Genomic DNA, 18,417 nt, shown 5'->3' on the forward strand with positions numbered 1-18,417 from the left:
CCAAATGGGACTGCTACCCTGCACTTTATACGCAAAAGTCTGCAAGGGTTCCCCTTCGGAACCAACAGTTCTCTTCTACGTAGCTGCGAGGACGTGTGTAAACACTGCAGAACACGTGTTATAGGCGGCAAATTTCGTCTTTTTGCAAGAACTTATTTATTCAAAGTCGTGTGGTAAAATGTAGACCTGCCCACAAAATTAATCTTTGGCGATTTCACTCTACACTATAACTTACAATTTGTAAGGTGACGTTTAGACACTTCTTTAATCAGATCAGTGTATATTATTGTCTTACAGTCCACAAGTGGCAAACTAAAACAAAACTTTATCTCATAGCATAAATAAATACAAAAAATACATTGGATTCGTGGATTTGTACAATGTGATTTCATCAGTTACACATGATGTAGGTTATAGGTTAAACTTTGATACAATCGACAAGGATCTGGTCCTTTCGATATTAAGTGCAATAAAGTGCCTTTAGGTGTACCAAGACCTGAGAACTACAGGATCAAGGATTAACACTGCCGCAGTAGGCTGCAAACGATAAGTAAACACGGGAAATTTCATTGTACATCCTGATTCGGGGAGACTAGCGCATTCAAATGCAAACTACAAAGCACGAAAGCAAGTGACTATAAGTACAAAGCCAACTGGAAATGTTCAAACATGCTGGAACTTGGCAAGGTTTTGGTTATTCCTGTACAAAGACCTCAAAGTCAGAACCAAACAGGCATTACAGTGTTGTAAGATTGTTGACTATTGACAATTTTACTTATGCTGATTACAGGCAATAAAATAAAACTTTGGTAGGATGAATACAGTGACGATAGATTGCACGAGCAAATAGACTAAAATGCCTACATAACTCTACAAATATTTACACAGCAAGCGCAACGTGAAATGAGTCTTGAAGGACAAAGATATTTTCTCTTCTTTAGGAGCTCGTACACTTTTCTGTGCTAATATTGATTGACCTATATTTAGAATATCTGACAAAGGCGAAACGTTCAAACTTTGATCCACAACTCATTTCACGGCGAAGATTGCAAAACTAAAATAGGTTAAAAGTCATGGAACAAGGAAATATACACCGTGTTGCCTATGTACAAATTGTAAAGTTAAAACTTGGAATGATGATGTATAAGCATAACCTATATAAATTAGGTATATGCTTATTTAATTTGTTAGCAGAACTGGATTGAATGCGGAAGCAAAAAAACCTGCTATTAAATGTTTGATGTGTTTCTGTTGCAAAAGAAAAACTCGCTCTTTAGTTCTATTTATGGTCTACTCAGTAAGGTATTGCAGGCGCAAGCAGCCTTAAACTGCGTTTTAACATCTTTGCTTTTATTCATCAATTATCTCATCATCGCTGTCGGGTTCGTAGTCTATGATGTTACCGTCCTCGTCAACATAATTTCCATCTTCATCCATGTATATCACCTCTTCCTCTTCTTCATCATCATCGTACTCTTCAACCACCTCCACTTCGTCTTCATCAATCGGATTGCCGTCCGCATCAACGTAATTTCCATCCTCATCAACGTATACAACTTCTTCATCGGATCCAATCTCTTCCTCTTCGGAGTCTGTAACGTAGATGATCTGGTTTCCGTCTTCATCAAATTCTGCACCTTCGTCTACTTCGATCTCGTTCCCATCTTCATCTACGTACACAATCACCTCTTCCTCTTCGTATTCAACATCCTCGTCGTCTTCCTCGTATTCTACTTCTTCGTCAGTTTCGTACTCGATCTCTTCCTCGTATTCTTCTTCGTATTCTTCTTCGTAATCTTCTTCGTCGTCGTAATACTCTTCCTCATATTCGGAATCTAGCTCTTCCTCATCTCCTGTTTGACCTTCGGTGGGCACTACAACGTCCTTATCTGTAATACAAAGGTAGCTTTCAATAATTGATAGCAAGTTTAATAGCAGTTTTTACACAGTGGACTACTTAATCCAAAGCTAACAAACTCAATTGATGCTAGAACTGTACAATTCTGTGTGACATTTATATGATACAAGTAACCAACAAGTAAACTAGTCCGAACCTGATAAATGATCGCTGATGTCTGAATAAACTTCCGCCTTGTCAATGTCCGGTTCAAGGGTTTCTGTGGGTTTATGTTCAGTGCTTTGAAGCTCCTGGTACGTAGGATGTTCTTCCATTTGACGTATCTTGTCCAGCAGTTTAGCTTCACGTTCTTTGTCCTGCTGATCTCTGGCCTCTATGGCATGTTGTCGGTATGTGTGAATGTATTTGGCACGGGACCGTGCTCTCCATTTTTCGTTGATAATTATTCCACCTTCATCATCGTAATCCACGTCGCTTAGTTGCTCTTCGTCTAGTAAAGCGTCCAGTTTAGCTCGAGGTATTTGTTCGGTAGGTTGCCCGCCAGGAGGGGTTGACACTACCGTTTCAGGGTAATTGTGAGTTTCAGTTTGTTCTGTTACTGACTGAGACGACCGTTTGAAAGAAATTTGGCTACGGTCATTTCTACGGACTGTTGAGGAAGTGTCGTTAAGTGACGTTTCATCGCTTTCTTTTGGATGTTCCTGATCTGTGGGCGGTTGATCTAGTTTCTCTTGATCTTCATTAATCATCTGGTCACTGGATTGGTTTATTTCCGATGCTTCATTATAGTTTGCGTCTTCAGTGTTCTTTAAATTTTCGTCATGGTTGAGAACTGCCTCGTCGGAATTCGTTTGAACATTTGACCGTCTTGGAATCGATTTAGGAGGTACTCCAAAATCTTGACTTTCAGCTTCTTGTTTATTTTCTTGTGTTTTGGTGATGACTACATTTTCTTCCATCGGCTCTTCGTTACTTTTGGTGGCGACTGGCCTTTCCTCGTCAAGTTCTTTATACGTTTCGGTGGTGACTGTTTTTTTATTATCTGGTTCATCTTTCTCCGGTTCTTTGTATATTTCGGGGGTAGCTGATTCTTCTTCCTCCGGTTTATCGTATGTTTCAATTACGACTGGTTTTTCTTTGTCCGGTTCTTTAGACGTTTTGATGGTGACTGGTTTTTCATCATCCGGTTCATCATACGTTTCGGTGGTGGCTGGCTTTTCTTCAACCGGTTCTTCGTAGGTTTCGGTGGTGTCATGTTCCTTTTCCACCTGTTCTTCATACGTTGCGGTAGTGGCTTGTTTTTCTTCTTCAGTCATTTCTTCGTACGTTTCAGTGGCGGCTGATTCTATATCATCCGGTTTATCGTACGTTTCGGTGGCGGCTTGTTTTTCATCATCCGGTTCATCGTAAGTTTCGGTGGTGTCTAGTTTTTCATCAACCGGTTCTTCGTAGGTTTCGGTGGTGGCTGGTTTTTCATCAACCGGTTCTTCGTAAGTTTCGGTGTTGGCTGGTTTTTCATCAACCGGTTCTTCGTAAGTTTCGGTGGTGGTTGGTTTTTCATCAACTGGTTCTTTGTGAGTTTCGGTGTTGGCTGGTTTTTCATCAACCGGTTCTTCGTAAGTTTCGGTGGTGGCTGGTTCCTTTTCCATCTGTTCTTCATACGTTTCGGTAGTGGCTGGTTTTTCATCAACCGGTTCTTCGTAAGTTTCGGTGTTGGCTGGTTTTTCATCAACCGGTTCTTCGTAAGTTTCGGTGGTGGCTGGTTCCTTTTCCATCTGTTCTTCATACGTTTCGGTAGTGGCTGGTTTTTCTTCAACCGGTTCTTCGTAAGTTTCGGTGGTGGCGGGTTTCTTTTCCATCTGTTCTTCATACGTTTCGGTAGTGACTTGTTTTTCTTCTTCAGTCGGTTCTTCGTACGTTTCAGTGTTGGCTGATTGTATATCCTCCGGTTTATCGTACGTTTCGGTGGTGGTTGGTTTTTCATTATCTGGTTCTTCTTCCTTCGGTTCTTTGTACGTGTCAGTGGTAGCTGGTTCTTCTTCCGCCGGTTTATCGTACGTTTCGGTCGAGGCTGGTTTTTCTTCTTTAGCTGGTTCTTTGTACGTTTCGGTGTTGAATGGTTTTTCTTCAGAAGGTTTATCGTACGTTTCGGGGGTAGCTGGTTCCTCCTCCTCCGATTTATCGTACGTTTTGGTGGTGGATATTTCTTTAGCCGGCTCTTTGTACGTTTCGGGGGTGGCTGGTTCTTCTTCCTTCGGTTTATCGTACGTTTCGGTGGTAGTGGATTTTTCTTCAGTCGGATCTTCGTACGTTTCGGGGATGGCTGGCGTTTCTTCAACTGGTTCTTGGTGCGAGTCGGTTGTAGCTAGTTCTTCTTTCTCCGGTTTATCGTACTCTGGTTGCTTTGTATGTTCTTGCACCATAACGTTTTTGTGAGATCTCTTTGCAGGTTTGGGTGTCACGTTTTGTAGACTTTCCGATGCTTGATTTTCTTCCTCTTTTTGATCTGTTTGATGACTTTTGCTGGTAACATCCTCGTCATCGGTGGAGTCTGGAATAACTCTGTATGTTTTTATAGGTAGAGGCACAGGCTTTCTTGTTATCGCTTCCACAGCTTCGTCCAATCGTTTCTGCTTAACCTCTTCCAGCGATTCGTCAGGTGCGGTCTGTGATTGTTTCAGCTGCTTTGCTCTTGTTCGCAGAGATGGGGCGCTTCGCATTGACTTTCTTATAATTCTCTTGCTTACACGCCGAACCGGTTTCCCTTCCTTTTCGTTGCCTTCGCTTTCATCTGCTTCATTTAGGTAAGCATCTAAATACTTTTTGCGATACTGCGCCTTTGGAGCCGAATCGTCAGGCTTTTTCTCATCATCTGCCGCCTCTTTGAATGCCTTTATTCTCTCGGCAAGGGGAACGGAGTGTCTAGCTGACGCACGCAGGACTTTTCGCACAGTACCTTGCTTGTCTTGTACCTTAACATATTTAGACAAGCGTAGTTTTCTCGGTCTTCCCACTGGCACAGCTTCGTTGTTTTCTTTATCTTCTCCTTCCTGACCTGGTAGAGCAAGGCTGGATCCGGTCGACTGGGGTTTTACGCGCCGTGAAACTCGAATGACAGATTTTCTTCCGAAGGAGGATCTGGTTGCAGAGTTCAAAGTAATTTTGCCTTCAGCGAGAACCCTTTCACTTTCCGATTGTTTTTCGGTTTCATCTGCTCAAAAAATAAATCATAAATACGTTGCAAGAAATACAACGAAACTTATTGATATACAATATACAAATGTATTACGAAACTGTAAAATACATTATAGATTTTTTACTAACGGTTTGGTAAACATATCAAATATCCCACCTTTACTTTCGTTGTTTTGTTCTGGAGATGTTCTCATAGAACGTCTTATTTTTCTAACAGATACTTTTCGTGGCATCACTGAGTTTTCTGACGAATCTCCAACCTTATATTCACTAGCTGGTGTTTTAGTTGGGTTGAACTTGACAATTCTTGACATTCGAAGTTTTCCAGGTCTTTGTCTCGGTTTGTCGGTTTCATTTCCATCGGGTTTAAGCGACGTCTTTTCAAAGTTTTCTGGGGTTCCTTCAGGGTCCACTTTGGGTGACCTTCTCACTTGAGAAGCACGTATACGTCGCGACTGGCCTTGAGCAAGGAAGCTGGGTGGCGGCTTGCTTTCGGTGGTGGCTGAAGCTTCGTTGCCATCATTTGGGCGCACTTTTATGCTTTTTACCCGCACACGGCGTGAAACTTTTCGCACCGGGGCTGCTGTTTCTTTGCCTTCGGATTGAGTGACTTCTGACTTGTCCGTATCGGTGTTCTGAGCTGCTAGGAATGCTCGGCGACGTGTTGACAATGATGTTTTTATCATGCGGACGGATTCGCGTGGCCTTTGTTTTGTTCCATTGCCGTCGGGTTGAAGAGTCGTTGTGGAAGTTGCCGAATCTTGATCATCATTTTTGTCTGCGGCTGTTTTAAAAACATAACGTAAAAAGGAATCAGTATTTTGCCATTGTACACACATATGATATAACTCGAACACGAATCAAACAAAAACAATGGTTCATTTGAGCCTCAACCCAATCGCTTTGCATAAAAAGGCTAGTTTTTTGATCCAGTACTTAAATATATTGAAAAGGCGTTTGTAACCCAGCTAAAGAGTCACAATGAGTTTATTTGTATGTTTTGTTGCTTTAATTTTATAATTTTATAACTTATTTTGTCGTTTTCAGCCAGTTGTGCCCTTGCAGTTAGCAAAGAACTGATCCTTTAGTACGTTAAGGAAAAACCGATATTTTTTCGACATACCCAAGGTATGAAACTTGCGTCGCATTTCTTCATCCGGACCATCACGGACCGACTTTCGCACTGACTTTCGAACACGCACAGTTCTTTTCTTTCCTGCTGCGCCAGCCCCATCTCCTTCAAGGTTCGCCATTCTTTGTTTCAACGTCAACTCACCGCGAACAGAGGACCGGACACGCCGTTTCTGTAAAGCCATACACTTTACTTGCCAACTTCAACAATTAATTTGCTACTGTAAGTCACCAAATGCACAATCAAATATTTAAAAAACAAAAAGCACAATGCGGCATTTTTTAGTTCAGGATTGGTTCGATTTCGACCAAACTATAAATATTTTTTTAATGTAAATGGCACTTTGCATTATGCTCTGCTTTATAAAGTTACTTCTTATTGCATGGCGTAGATGGTTCAAGCTAAGGCGTGGGAATATTCTATGTTTTGCTTGATTGTGGATGCATATCCATATATAGTTCAAGATAAATGTACTTGAAAGAATGTATGCGCGAGCCGCTTAAATTTCGGCAGAATTGCACTATGTGTTGTAAGGTTTTAGCGCAAACTAACAACGTATACGGCATTAACTAAAATGTTGATTTGCATAACTTATTTGCATTAAACAAAGAGATAAAAACAACGCATTTTGTGTATACATATAGTGTCCCTTTGCCGATGCCTGTAGTCGTTTTGTTTCCCGAAACGCAATTACGCATACACAAAAGGTGGGATGGTGCTTCTTATCCAAAACAAACAAGCTTGCCTTGTTATAAAAACAGGAAACGATGCGAATGGTTTATGTTTGCAAGGCTTTAAAGTAGCCTATGCCCTACAAGTCCAATAAAAGTTAAACAAGCCTAGGTTGGAAAATGATCAACATTGTATACTTTTCTCATTTTTATTGTCTACGTTAGTTTAAATTTTTAAAAAACAATGATATGGCAAACTGACACTTCCATGCTATGAAAGCATAGAACTACCCGTTACAAATACTTAACACTATGGTTTTATGCATTTTTAATGCTTGTTTGGAATCGTTACTTTTAAATAACTGGTTCTAGTTCTCTTTGTGTTACATTCAATACACATGCAGATAAAACGACACCATAATTACGTCACAATACGTAAAAATGTAAAACTTAGAGGCTACTACATAATGTGCTTTCAAAGCTGTGTTCACGTTATTATTTATCAAAGTATGTCAAAAACTTTTTTAAATCCGCATTTAAAATGCCTCACTTTAGAACGCATGTATACTGTGAACGATCAAAAAACCATACGAGAACACAATAGGTTAAACGGAAGTCATTCAGTTGATTTTGAGTTTGTGAAAGTTTCGTATAAATAAGTATTGACTTGTGCGCTATACCACATCATAAGTTACTCACTTGTGGCTGCAAACCCTTTTGTTCGCTGCCGTCATCTTCATCAGGTGGTTTGTTAATGACCTTGATTCGCTTGGAGATGACGCGGGCACGATTTTTAACGTTGATCGTATTTTCTCCGCCTGTGAGATATGCACAAAATTTCAAATTGAGATTTTGATATGTGTCACGTGTATTAGCCTCAATAAGAAAAAAACTGTCGTTGAAATTGCATGAAACGTATTTATTTCATTATTCAGACGTCTCGACTAAACTACGCTTATGATCAGTCATTTATCTTAGCTTATAAATATTCTCTAAATTGGTCTGTCAAAAACAGGTTGATATTTCAAAAGTGTAATTCAAGGAAAATTAATTTTCTTATTTACACTTGGGTTCTTACCAACATTCAACAGTTTTCACGGTGAAAAATGTCAAACTGATAGTTGTTCTGCCCTCATGTAACAAACAGATCTTATACATTTTTAAACTCTTCAAAGAAAACTGAACGTTTATAATTGAAAATAAAAATACGTAGTTTATTTGGAACTTTTGCCAGAAACGAACAACAGGTACAAAAAACTTACCTTCGGAATTCATGTTCCGTTCTTATTTCTTGATATAGACAGTCCTCTGCGTTCACACAAGGTTATCTTGTCAGTGTGGCCTACTGTATAACGTCTTATATGTTAATCTACCTTAAACAAACCAGTTCATCTGCATGACAAAAGTGCAAAAAATGTTAGTCAACCATTTACAAATACGGAAGCGGTCTCCATGAGAATGAGAACCTGATATCTCTACCCAGCTAATGAAAGGCTTATCTCCACCCAGCTGCCTAACAATCTGGACTTACTGTGTAAGGTTCTAACTTTAGATAGCTGACAGTGGGATGAGACAAAGATGACGTGCGTTGTTGTTCCTTCCGGACCAATACCGCGCTTGGTGAATCACAAATAGCCTCACACACGCTTTGCCCCTCTATCCTTAATTAATAAACATTTGCTTCGTTTTTTTGAAGAGTAAGATGCCTTAGAACGCGTCTGTAGGGCGAACGCGGAAACGACCCGCGACTTACTCGAATTGCTGGGCTTAGTGATTTAACGCCTCCTCAACCAGGAAGGAGTTGGCGGCCTTTTTTAAAGCATGACACAATGCACCACATCTTTATAAACTTGCAATACCAATTTAATTACCGGATTCACTCACGTTTTAAAAATGTATCAATGCTTTCGGTTTTATTATTTCAACAAAACGAAATCGACTGTGTGCTGTGGAAAAAAAAGACTATACCGGCGTGCAAGGCGACAGGAAACGAGCCTCCGCATACTCGTATATAATCACTCAACAGGTAATGTAAATATTGCACTTAACAAATGACAACGACATGCAACACGGGGGGTTAAACAGTCTCTATTGCAACAGCATTAGAATATGCTTATTTCAAGCCCTCATTCTCCCACTGATAAGTAGACGATGTCAGAAACTATTTCACGAATACGGATTTGAGTCTATTGTTATAAAGAAGTGCTTTAAAAGTTGGACGGAAATGACGCCATTACCTGCCACATATAGCAAAACGATATGTAAAATAACACTGAGTTGGTTTGGTTTGCGAGCCCTGAGAAAGTTTTTGAAGTACTTTACAGAAGTCAACAGTTAAAAAGTTAAATATTCACGACCTTGGAACGTAAATACGTAATAAAATAGAATACGTAAATGGGGGCAGAATGTTGTGCCATCTCGACGCTGCTAAGTGAATGCACGTAAATAAAAATGTCTGTGCAATGCCATGCGAAAAAACGAAAAATTGGCGAAATTAAGAGACAGTGAGAAGAAAAAGTGCAAATAAAAGTCCATCAATAAATACGAAACGTTTCGTTGATGCGTACCACACGTCTTTACCCCCGGTAGACTGCGCAACTTCATATTCTATCGGAGTTAATGTTCCAGCCCATTGTTTTTATTTTGACTTCTTGTTGTTATTTTTGTGCATTTAAGTTCCAGCGCACGACACGTGTGTACCGCTTACACCTGGAGGGATTGGACGAAAGGGTTGCGCTACTGACGCGCTGCTGTTAGGCCTCAGTGAGATGACGTCATCCATATTGACACCAGATGGCGTAGGAGGGCAAGAGCGCGCTTTGCGATCCACCACGAGTATGGCTTGAAACAACCTCTTAGCTGCAAAGCGTTTGTTTTTTACGCCCATAGTTTCTGAATCGCTGGCACAAGAAACCATTTTATCGGAAATCTGATCTTCGTCAGTTAGGTCATCTTCATCATGGTGTTGTACGTTTAAAGAGGCTGTAGTTGGTTTGTTTGTAAGCTGCTCGGTTGGTAAGCGGGTCGATGAATCCATAAGACCGTTCATGTCTTTTTTAGTATTCCATTGGTCGTTAGATGGCGATAAGGAGATGTTGTTGTTAGAATCTGAGAAAACAAAGGTATATGCCAAGTGACTAATTAAAAATAGCAGTAAACTATATGCGCATAACCGTAATAAAAAAAGTTTGTCATAAATAAGTTTTAAGGCACCAAATTTTTATTGACCACAACTTACCGATATCCATTTCTTCGTTTTCGGCAGTAGGGCGGGCTGGTGATGCGATACAGCTGGGTGGCGCAGAGTGCGACAAGCCGCGCTGTAAATCTGGTCGCAGGAAATTTCCCTCGAGGTTTTTTTCTCTTTCCTCTAATTCTTGACACGAGGAGGGAGAAGCTGGGTAAGCCTCCATCATGACGTCATTTTCTTCATCCACCTCCTCGTCCTCATCATAATGCTCGGTGATGACGATTAATTGATCGTCGTCCTGGTAAGTTTCAACCCGGCTCGGATGTTTCTGTTTACGGTAAAAGCACTCCGACTCCTCGGACGAAGATTTCCTCGCATCCTCGCCCGATGATGACGTATCCCCATTGAGCGCAAAGGAGCGATCGTCAGAGCCGTGAAGCACGTCGTCAAGTGACGATGCTGAGGCCAACCCTGATCCAGTGCTTTGCTTGTGCAATTTTTTTAAGCGCCACTTAGCGGGCATCATGTGGTTCGGACTTGCTGGCAAGGAGGTACTTGATCCACAGTCGCTGAACGGGTTGACTATCTTAGAACGCTCCTTGTCAAAAACCATTCCTGGACTTTTGTCTGGTGCACGAGATTGACGAATTGGGGAGGCAGTATCACCGCCAAATCGTCCTAACTTGGGGTGCAAGGACAGTTCAACGTCGGCCTCAGGTTGCACCAAATTATTAAAGCTGGGTCGTTTCCGACTTGGGCTTGGCGGTATGGGCGTCGATGAATCTGATAGACGAAGGTTCTTAAACGGCGACAGCGACAACAGCGATGAAACCGAAGCGGTCTGACGTAACGACTGCATAGATGGCGACGAAACCACAGTTTTGTCATTCGGAGCCGGGCTAAGCAAAGAATCCATTGAGGAAGCTGCAATCATTGTGCATGATTAGGAACTGCACAAACGCCACTTACGCCACTACTGTCAGCCTATTTCCTGTTTCCCGTTATACTGGATTTATGCATTGATCTTCAAACCAACCCTGGCAGTTTAAATTTTACCCATGGTTTGCACGTCCCTTACATTACAAATTCACAGCCAACTGATCTAATGACTTAAAAATTGTTACAATTTCTTCATCTCCCTACACATACCTGTTCTGTTCTTGCGCTTTGATTTGCACAAGTTAAGTGGCTCGCTCTGCATGCCGTCTTTGTCATATCGAACACCTGTATAAAATCATTCAACACTTTGTTGTCTGACACTAAACCAAAAAAAGGGTTTAAACCAGCCACACTTACCGTTGTGCTTCCTGCCAAGGGAATGAGTGTATCCGTTTCCATTATAGCGACTGTAAAATGGGGAAGTGGTTTCAGACCGTGCTGGACTTCTTACGTCATGTTCTGGCCTTTTTAGCTCAATGAAACCGGCTCTAACAGGTTTCGGATTTGTGTGTGTCGATGTCCTGTCGGGCATCCCACCTGAAAACAACAAAGCACTTGTAGTTGACCACTACGTATTGTACTACAATACATATTCACTCCTAAATGCTCGCTCTTCCAAATTCTTAACAGGGTTTTTGTGTTTAGAATAACATGTTTTGTGAAAGTTTAGAATACATTTTCCAACACGTTTATTTCGCTAGTGCTAGCGAAGTTTTTGATATGTAATATCGCTTCCTTGAAGCCGTGAATCCATTGCACGGTCAACATGCGCGTATTAGGACGGTTCAGCGGCGTTGCAAGCATTCGTGGAAATGCCATTCGTTTACTGAACACGTTACCTGACAACACGCTACCACTTGTGGTCGATCCAAAACTCTGTAGTTCTTCCGGGGTGGGTTTGCGCAGCTCCACCATAGGGACTTTACGGTTATCGCCTGCTGTTTCCCAAGAGGAGCGTCGGTCGACTGTGTATAATATATACCAAATGATTTCTAGAAATTCGGGTTATTTGAAGTCACGCGTTTATTAAAATTTGTGGCAGGCACGAAAAAAATGTCAATGGGGTCGTAAGTTATTACCCATCGGATATAAATTAAATAAACTAGAGAGTGGCTTATTTTTTTCTGCAAAATACCAATTGTAGCGAAGAATGGTTTAAAGCATTAATCTTAATACTGTAGAAACTTTTTTCAGCCACGTTTGCCTAAGTTTGTCACTTTATTGTCCAATATTTATTTCCAATTTTGTCTACAACTAGTTTAAACGTTGTATTATTTGTTTTGCAGTCTTGTCACTGGTTTATTCATTTTATCGGTAAGCTGTGACTAATAAACAACAGTTGGTGCAGAATATTACCTTGCGAGTTCCCTTCCATCGAAGTGATGCGATCGGAGCTGCTGCTGCGGTCTGACGCTGGGCGGCGAGCCTCGCGAGTGTACGCCTGTAGGAAGTTATGCATATACATGTATCTGTTTTGTGTAAATAAGCTGGTTTGCTTGTGTTGCAACAAGAAGTGCTGCTCGTGCGTTATCAGCACATCCGGAACTACCAAGCCAGCATGACCCGCCACAACGCCAGTCACGAATGTGACGTCACTGAACATAGCGTCGCGTCGCAAAGCCTCATTCCGGTGGTGGGTATTTTTAGCCGACAGCCCTAGAACAATGCCCATGGGTGTGACGTGAGCCAACAGTCGGGAGGAAACACTGCAAATGGTCTTGGACTGGGACGCTCCAACAACTAGGTGATTATTATCAATCCGAAACAAATTTAACTGTTCTCTGTTCCATAATGTGCAATTAATTGTAATGGCCCAACTCAAAAAATAAAAAGCTCACTATGAAGGCTGTAAGTAAACCCGTGGCTGTTTAAATATTCAAAGTCAGTGCATTATTTTCGTACATAAGATACCAAACTAAGCTTAATATGTTTCTATAAAGCAGAAGTGGTAGTAGACTGTGCGCAAATGACTAACACCATTTCCGGAGCAGGCATGGGAAATGATCTAAGAACATGTTGCGTTTCATGCGGCATTTAAAGTTCACGACTTTGTTTGGCTTGCTTGGATCGACAGAAGGTTTATGGAGACTCACATGACTCAGTGCTAATAAATGTAACAAAAACTGCAATAAAATAACTAGCTAATGCGACTGCACAACCGGGATCAGAATGTTTTTCAATTTAATATAGCCTCCAACCGACAGTTTGAAAAGCAATCTACATGACCTTTAGTGGTTCGGTTTCATAAATCTTATAGTTGCTTTTAGCTTAATTATAACTGCTGTAAAAATATGTATATGTCTAAAAAAGATATGCAACATCATGATGTGTGAGTTGTCATGTCATAAAATAGGGAAACCGCAAATCTGTAATAATCCATTACCTGAATATCCTCTGGTTTAAAGGAAAATAGCTCTGGATCCTTCGCGCGAACAGGCCTTCGATAATCGGTGCTTGCTTGCTGAGTGACGTCACTTCGACGTACCGGAGGTGCAGCTGAAAACACAAAAGATATGTGACGCAACTCGTGCTGACAAACGCAACACGTCGGTGACCTTTCGTTATGTTGTGCCTGTGCATATAGTAACATTCATTTCCGCTGTCTTATAGATAGCGATGCTGTATGTGACCCATGCCAGGCAATAAACACAATGCCGCTTTTGAAACTGATAGTTTGCTTTGTCATCATAAAAGCGGAACTTTGAATCTGTTTTAAGCGGTTTGACACGTTGTGCGAAACTATCTCTGAGGCTGGTGCCAAGGGCGCTTAAAAATTTTGTGCGAAGCTCGATCAGTACTTAGTAATCTGGAAATATCCACATCCGCTTAAAACGCACTGGGTATTTTACTTACTGATTGGGCTTCCATACATCGCGTACGGTGAGGGTATGAGAGGCAAAAAACCGTACTCCAGCGCTACATCGCTCATTCGCCGTGCAGAACCGAAATCTTTTAGCCCGCGATCTTCTGGGAAAGATGCAAAGTGTTTTGGTGGTATATCACCCACAGCATTATGCAGCATTTTCTTATTTATGTTTTAATGTCTTAAACAAATGTATTGTCGTAACCGAAGGTACATATTATCACATACATTATACTGTACATTAATTAGCTGACAAATTCAGCACACACTTAAATCAGTCTGTATATTTCTTATGCGAAACACTTTGGAAATCGATTTCGCCCAAATATATGGCATCGTCAGTCCTAAACAGGAAACAAATAAATCACGATGTAAAAAGATAAAAATTCTTTTACATTTTTATCTTTTTACATCGTGATTTATTTGTTTCCTGTTTAGGACTGACGATGCCATATATTTGGGCGAAATCGATTTCCAAAGTGTTTCGCATAAGAAATATACAGACTGATTTAAGTGTGTGCTGAATTTGTCAGCTAATTAATGTCTATATATGTGACTGGAATCGTCTGTTGAGCAGCCGTGGATCAGGACGATTTCTGTATTAGTATATCGATATACATTATACTGTACTTATAGTTTCACGTTTTCACTACCTACCTGCAAAGTAATGTTGCAATCTCTGATGCACAGGGGAAAAGGCGTGTTGTGCATATTGGTGACGAGAGTACGGTGTCGTCGACGAATACGTACGTTTGCTCCTCGACTGTTCGATAGCGCTCCGAATTTTGTCTTTGGTGTCATATACCGGAGGCGGCGTGTTGGTCTTTGAATTAGTTTACAGCATACATTAACGCAGGGTTTAGGCGGCCAAAGATAGTCAGGCATTTTAACAAACAATAGTACATGATAGAGGGCGGTTTGTGTTAAGCATAAGCTGCGATTACCGACATCATTTATCACAAAAAACCTGCTACACTCACCAAAGCAGGCTCCAAAATCTCCCGTTTAATGATAGGTGATGTCTTTTCTTGGGCCCTAGGTCTCGTCGCTTTCCATACATCCTCCTTTGCTTCACCATCGTTTGACAGATCTTTACTTGTCGACCAGTGGCGTGGCCAATACGCGCTTTTCATACTCAGGGGACTCATCCAGTAAGGTGGAAGTTTCCGCTGTTCAGCTGCTGCTGTCTGAAGGGTATGACGGGTTCGGTGAGGAGATACAAGAGCTGACGCGTAATTGGAACGCTGGGAAAGACCGGAAACGCGATCTTCGTGAAGAGCTCTGTCGCGATAGAACAAATCCGAAGGATGGAGGGGTATGGGTTGTATGGGCATTTTTAATCCCCTGTCTGTCTTTTTACAATCTATTCCGTTTCCGCGCATCTCTATTGCTTCCGCTTTGCGGTAAGAACTGTGATCCACACCATCGTAGTTTGGACTTTTTACTGGCCTATCGCCGTGCTGCATGTCAAGCTGTTCCGAGGCTGTGGACATAATAAATAACAGTTATTATCAGCAGTAGGTAATTGTATCTACTGGTTGTTCGGGTCTTACTCATTACCTTTGGCTTTCTTGGCATTTCTTCTCTTGACCATCATATCGAGCGCTGCCGCATTAAATTGGTAGGCGTAACGCTTTCCTTTGGATTTGTAGAGAATGCGCTTGTCGTAGTAATACCTAAAAAAGCAGTTTTGTAAAGATAGCAGTCTCTCGAGGTGAAACAGATTATCTGTTTGGGGCTACACTATAAACGCATTTTATTATTATTTAGGACAAAGGAGCTGGGGTATAGAGACGGTATAGTGATGGACATATTCCAAACAGGTTATTTACCAAAACTGCAGAAAAAATGACCAGACATTATACCGTAACGCTCTGCTCAGCTTTTCGTAGTTCATCGCCGGTTTTCGCTTCCTTTCCCCCCACATCCTTGCGACCTCTGCTGGCTCCTAAAAAATAAAAGAAGATTTAATAGAAACCGCAAAACAGCATTGTGAAGCAAAAATGTGTCTAACATTTAAAAAGAATAAATACTTAATAAATACCTACAGACAAAAATCAGAACCGACAAGGATCTATGGGTAGCGGCACAGACCGACCATATTTATAAATCACAGATATGGTATATATTACCATGCACCAGACTGACCCAAAGTGAGGTAAACTGGTGGTATAACATAAATTGCAGGCTACTTTAATGTGACACAAAACATTTTGTAACCAACGGAAATGATACAGAGTTATTTATACCTGTCAGCAACAGTTATCGTTTACTGCGGACAATGCAAATTATAAATTGGGGGTTGGGCCTAAATAACTGTTTGCATGATTATTGTTCTCCGCTAGCCAACAGCCACTTCCGCGCTCGGAAGGGGTGACGCCATTTCTGTAACGTCAAAGCCCATTTAGGTTGCAAACCTTCCCTATATGTTAACGTGAATTAAAATAAAAAAAGGTAAATTCGGTGACTACAAAACCTTACAGGGTATTCATCATTATAATTTTTTATGGTTTGTTTTTTATATTTGTAAATAAATACCGACATAATTTAGATTTTTATAACATGTAATGTGCTTTTATGGATGTTAAAGCAGCGAATCGGAAATGACGTAACTGACCGTAGGTCTCGAATGCTATACATCCCATCACGGGTCGAGCCATCATGACATCAAACAAGCTCATTCACATACAACCACGCGTTGCGTGACGTTTAAGTAAGTAGTTAGCAACGATACGTGATCGCTAATTCACAATCATGACGAAACAAACTCATTTATAGGACAATCCTTCGAACCTCTAATATCCACTTCAAGTTTATGTATATCCAATTAAATTCCTACACGTTTATTTCAAACAAACATTATGCACATTGCCTTAGCAACCTTAATAACGAATTCTCCATGATCGCCTTCCCAGCTGATAATCTCAGAATATTCGCTATTTTGTAGCAGTTCGAGGATAAAGTGCCAAAGCTGTGTTTGCCTGTTTCCACCACAAATATCGCTCATCCAAGGTGGCGAAGGCGTGTCTGTGTCAGATTGCTCCGCTGTGAACATGTGAACAAGAACTAAGTGACGTTTACTGACGTTTACAAAAAACAACATTTCCAGGACATGTGTTCCGGACGTCGGTAATAAAGTAATTGACGGTTTTCTAAACATGCTGTTGTCCCGTCATTGAGCTCACATGTAGGCGACTGTCACAACCTGCGACTTTGCGTTATTGTACTATGATGCACATTCGGTATTTAGTATTGGAAACCATGTTAATGCAATGTGTAACCCATAATATATAAATTCTGCAAAGTGTTGTCTATCATATGGTCTTTGACAAATAACATGTTGATTATTGTCTCAATACACAACATAATTTGTTTGTGACAATGTAAGGATATATTGGGCAATGAAAAACAATATTGAATTCAAATATCGTGTAATATGTGATTTTCAGAACAATAAAAAATGATTTTTTCGACGTGCAAAAATGAAGTTTTTGTATGTTTACAAACGTAAGGTGGTTACCTAATTGCAATATCATGATATTTATAAATGTAACTCTTATGCTCTTTAGCTTGCGTTTATGCCTTTGTTGTGCCTTGCGAAATTTATTCTGTACTTTGGGCATTGTTAACCAACGGTCCGATGCGTATTCTTTACATTATTTCTGATGCTCGTAAAGATAACGAAACAAAACCAACCAGTTGAACACATAACGGGTATTGTAAAAAAACGCATACTGTCCTAAAATGTTTTAGCTTGTCAAAATCGATATTAGAAATTGTATAAAGCGCCACTGATGGTGTTGTAGTGCAGCAAACACTATATATTGCAAGCTGACAATAGCCGATGAAGAAAAACGCTGACGTTTTTATTTATTCTGAAACACAAGTCCCACCTGCTGCAGCAAATCCAGTTTCTTCGGAGGACGACATACTTTAAATATGCGCAGCGATTCTGCGCAATGGAAATAATGCACTGCAAATGGCAGCTTATTTTTAAATTAGTAAATGCTGTACATCTGTATTAAAATCACGTAACAAAGAAAGCCATTATTTGCAAAACAAATACAATATTCGAAACGCTTAAACTAATCTAATGGTAAAATGCCGCGTTTTAGGTTGCGACCTGTCTTCCTTTGCGTAGCCCCTGTTGTCTGTTAACGCTGACTGACATACAGCGCTTGCCACAAAATCACCACCGCTGCGGGCTCAATATGAAACAATCACATACGCGCGTGTGCTGATTGGGAGCGTTTAGTTACTCCTCTCGACTGATCGCGTAGAGGAAGTAGGCTACGTCACATTAATATCCGGAAATCCGAGATGCACAGGCCAGAGGCGCCATCGAGCTCACGCGTCAAAGAAGAAATAACGCGGGAGGCTCTTCGCTGCACCACCGTGCTCGGAGTGGTGTAATGCGTTATCACACTACGTTTTTAGGCGGTAACTCTGATGTGAGTTCCTGCCTTTGCACCTGTTGTACAGGCACAGGTTCACCTAAGTTTGTCGCGTCAATCGCAATATATACCAACGATTTAGAGCCGAAACGAAAAAAATCTTCTACATTCTGTT

General features: G+C 40.9%; 2 protein-coding genes across 3 annotated transcripts; both read right to left on the reverse strand.

The window, feature by feature from the left end:
• Positions 1 to 139: 139 nt before the first annotated feature.
• LOC145215139 (uncharacterized) lies at positions 140 to 8,261 on the reverse strand. Its single transcript, XM_080083794.1, has 6 exons — positions 8,119 to 8,261; positions 7,556 to 7,674; positions 6,177 to 6,357; positions 5,211 to 5,837; positions 2,055 to 5,069; positions 140 to 1,889 (listed from the first exon to the last, which is right to left on the reverse strand). Exons 1-6 carry the CDS (start codon positions 8,129 to 8,131, stop codon positions 1,351 to 1,353), a joined length of 4,494 nt encoding a protein of 1,497 aa, XP_079939920.1. The 5' UTR covers positions 8,132 to 8,261; the 3' UTR covers positions 140 to 1,350.
• A 480-nt stretch (positions 8,262 to 8,741) lies between these two features.
• LOC145214894 (uncharacterized) lies at positions 8,742 to 17,879 on the reverse strand. Of its 2 annotated transcripts, none has more exons than XM_080083508.1 (14): positions 17,742 to 17,879; positions 16,730 to 16,893; positions 15,714 to 15,796; positions 15,409 to 15,524; positions 14,829 to 15,331; positions 14,506 to 14,671; positions 13,839 to 13,949; positions 13,369 to 13,481; positions 12,342 to 12,426; positions 11,825 to 11,950; positions 11,343 to 11,522; positions 11,196 to 11,270; positions 10,095 to 10,970; positions 8,742 to 9,964 (listed from the first exon to the last, which is right to left on the reverse strand). In XM_080083508.1, the coding sequence occupies exons 1-14, from the start codon at positions 17,776 to 17,778 to the stop codon at positions 9,528 to 9,530; spliced, it is 3,072 nt and encodes a 1,023-aa protein (XP_079939634.1). In that variant the 5' UTR covers positions 17,779 to 17,879; the 3' UTR covers positions 8,742 to 9,527. The 2 variants fall into 2 exon arrangements, with proteins under 2 accessions (XP_079939634.1, XP_079939633.1); XM_080083507.1 differs by having other exon boundaries at positions 13,839 to 13,952.
• Positions 17,880 to 18,417: the final 538 nt, after the last annotated feature.

The sequence above is a fragment of the Phallusia mammillata genome, chromosome 2 (genome assembly GCF_965637545.1).
Source record: "Phallusia mammillata chromosome 2, kaPhaMamm4.hap1.1, whole genome shotgun sequence".
Classification (NCBI taxonomy): domain Eukaryota; kingdom Metazoa; phylum Chordata; class Ascidiacea; order Phlebobranchia; family Ascidiidae; genus Phallusia; species Phallusia mammillata.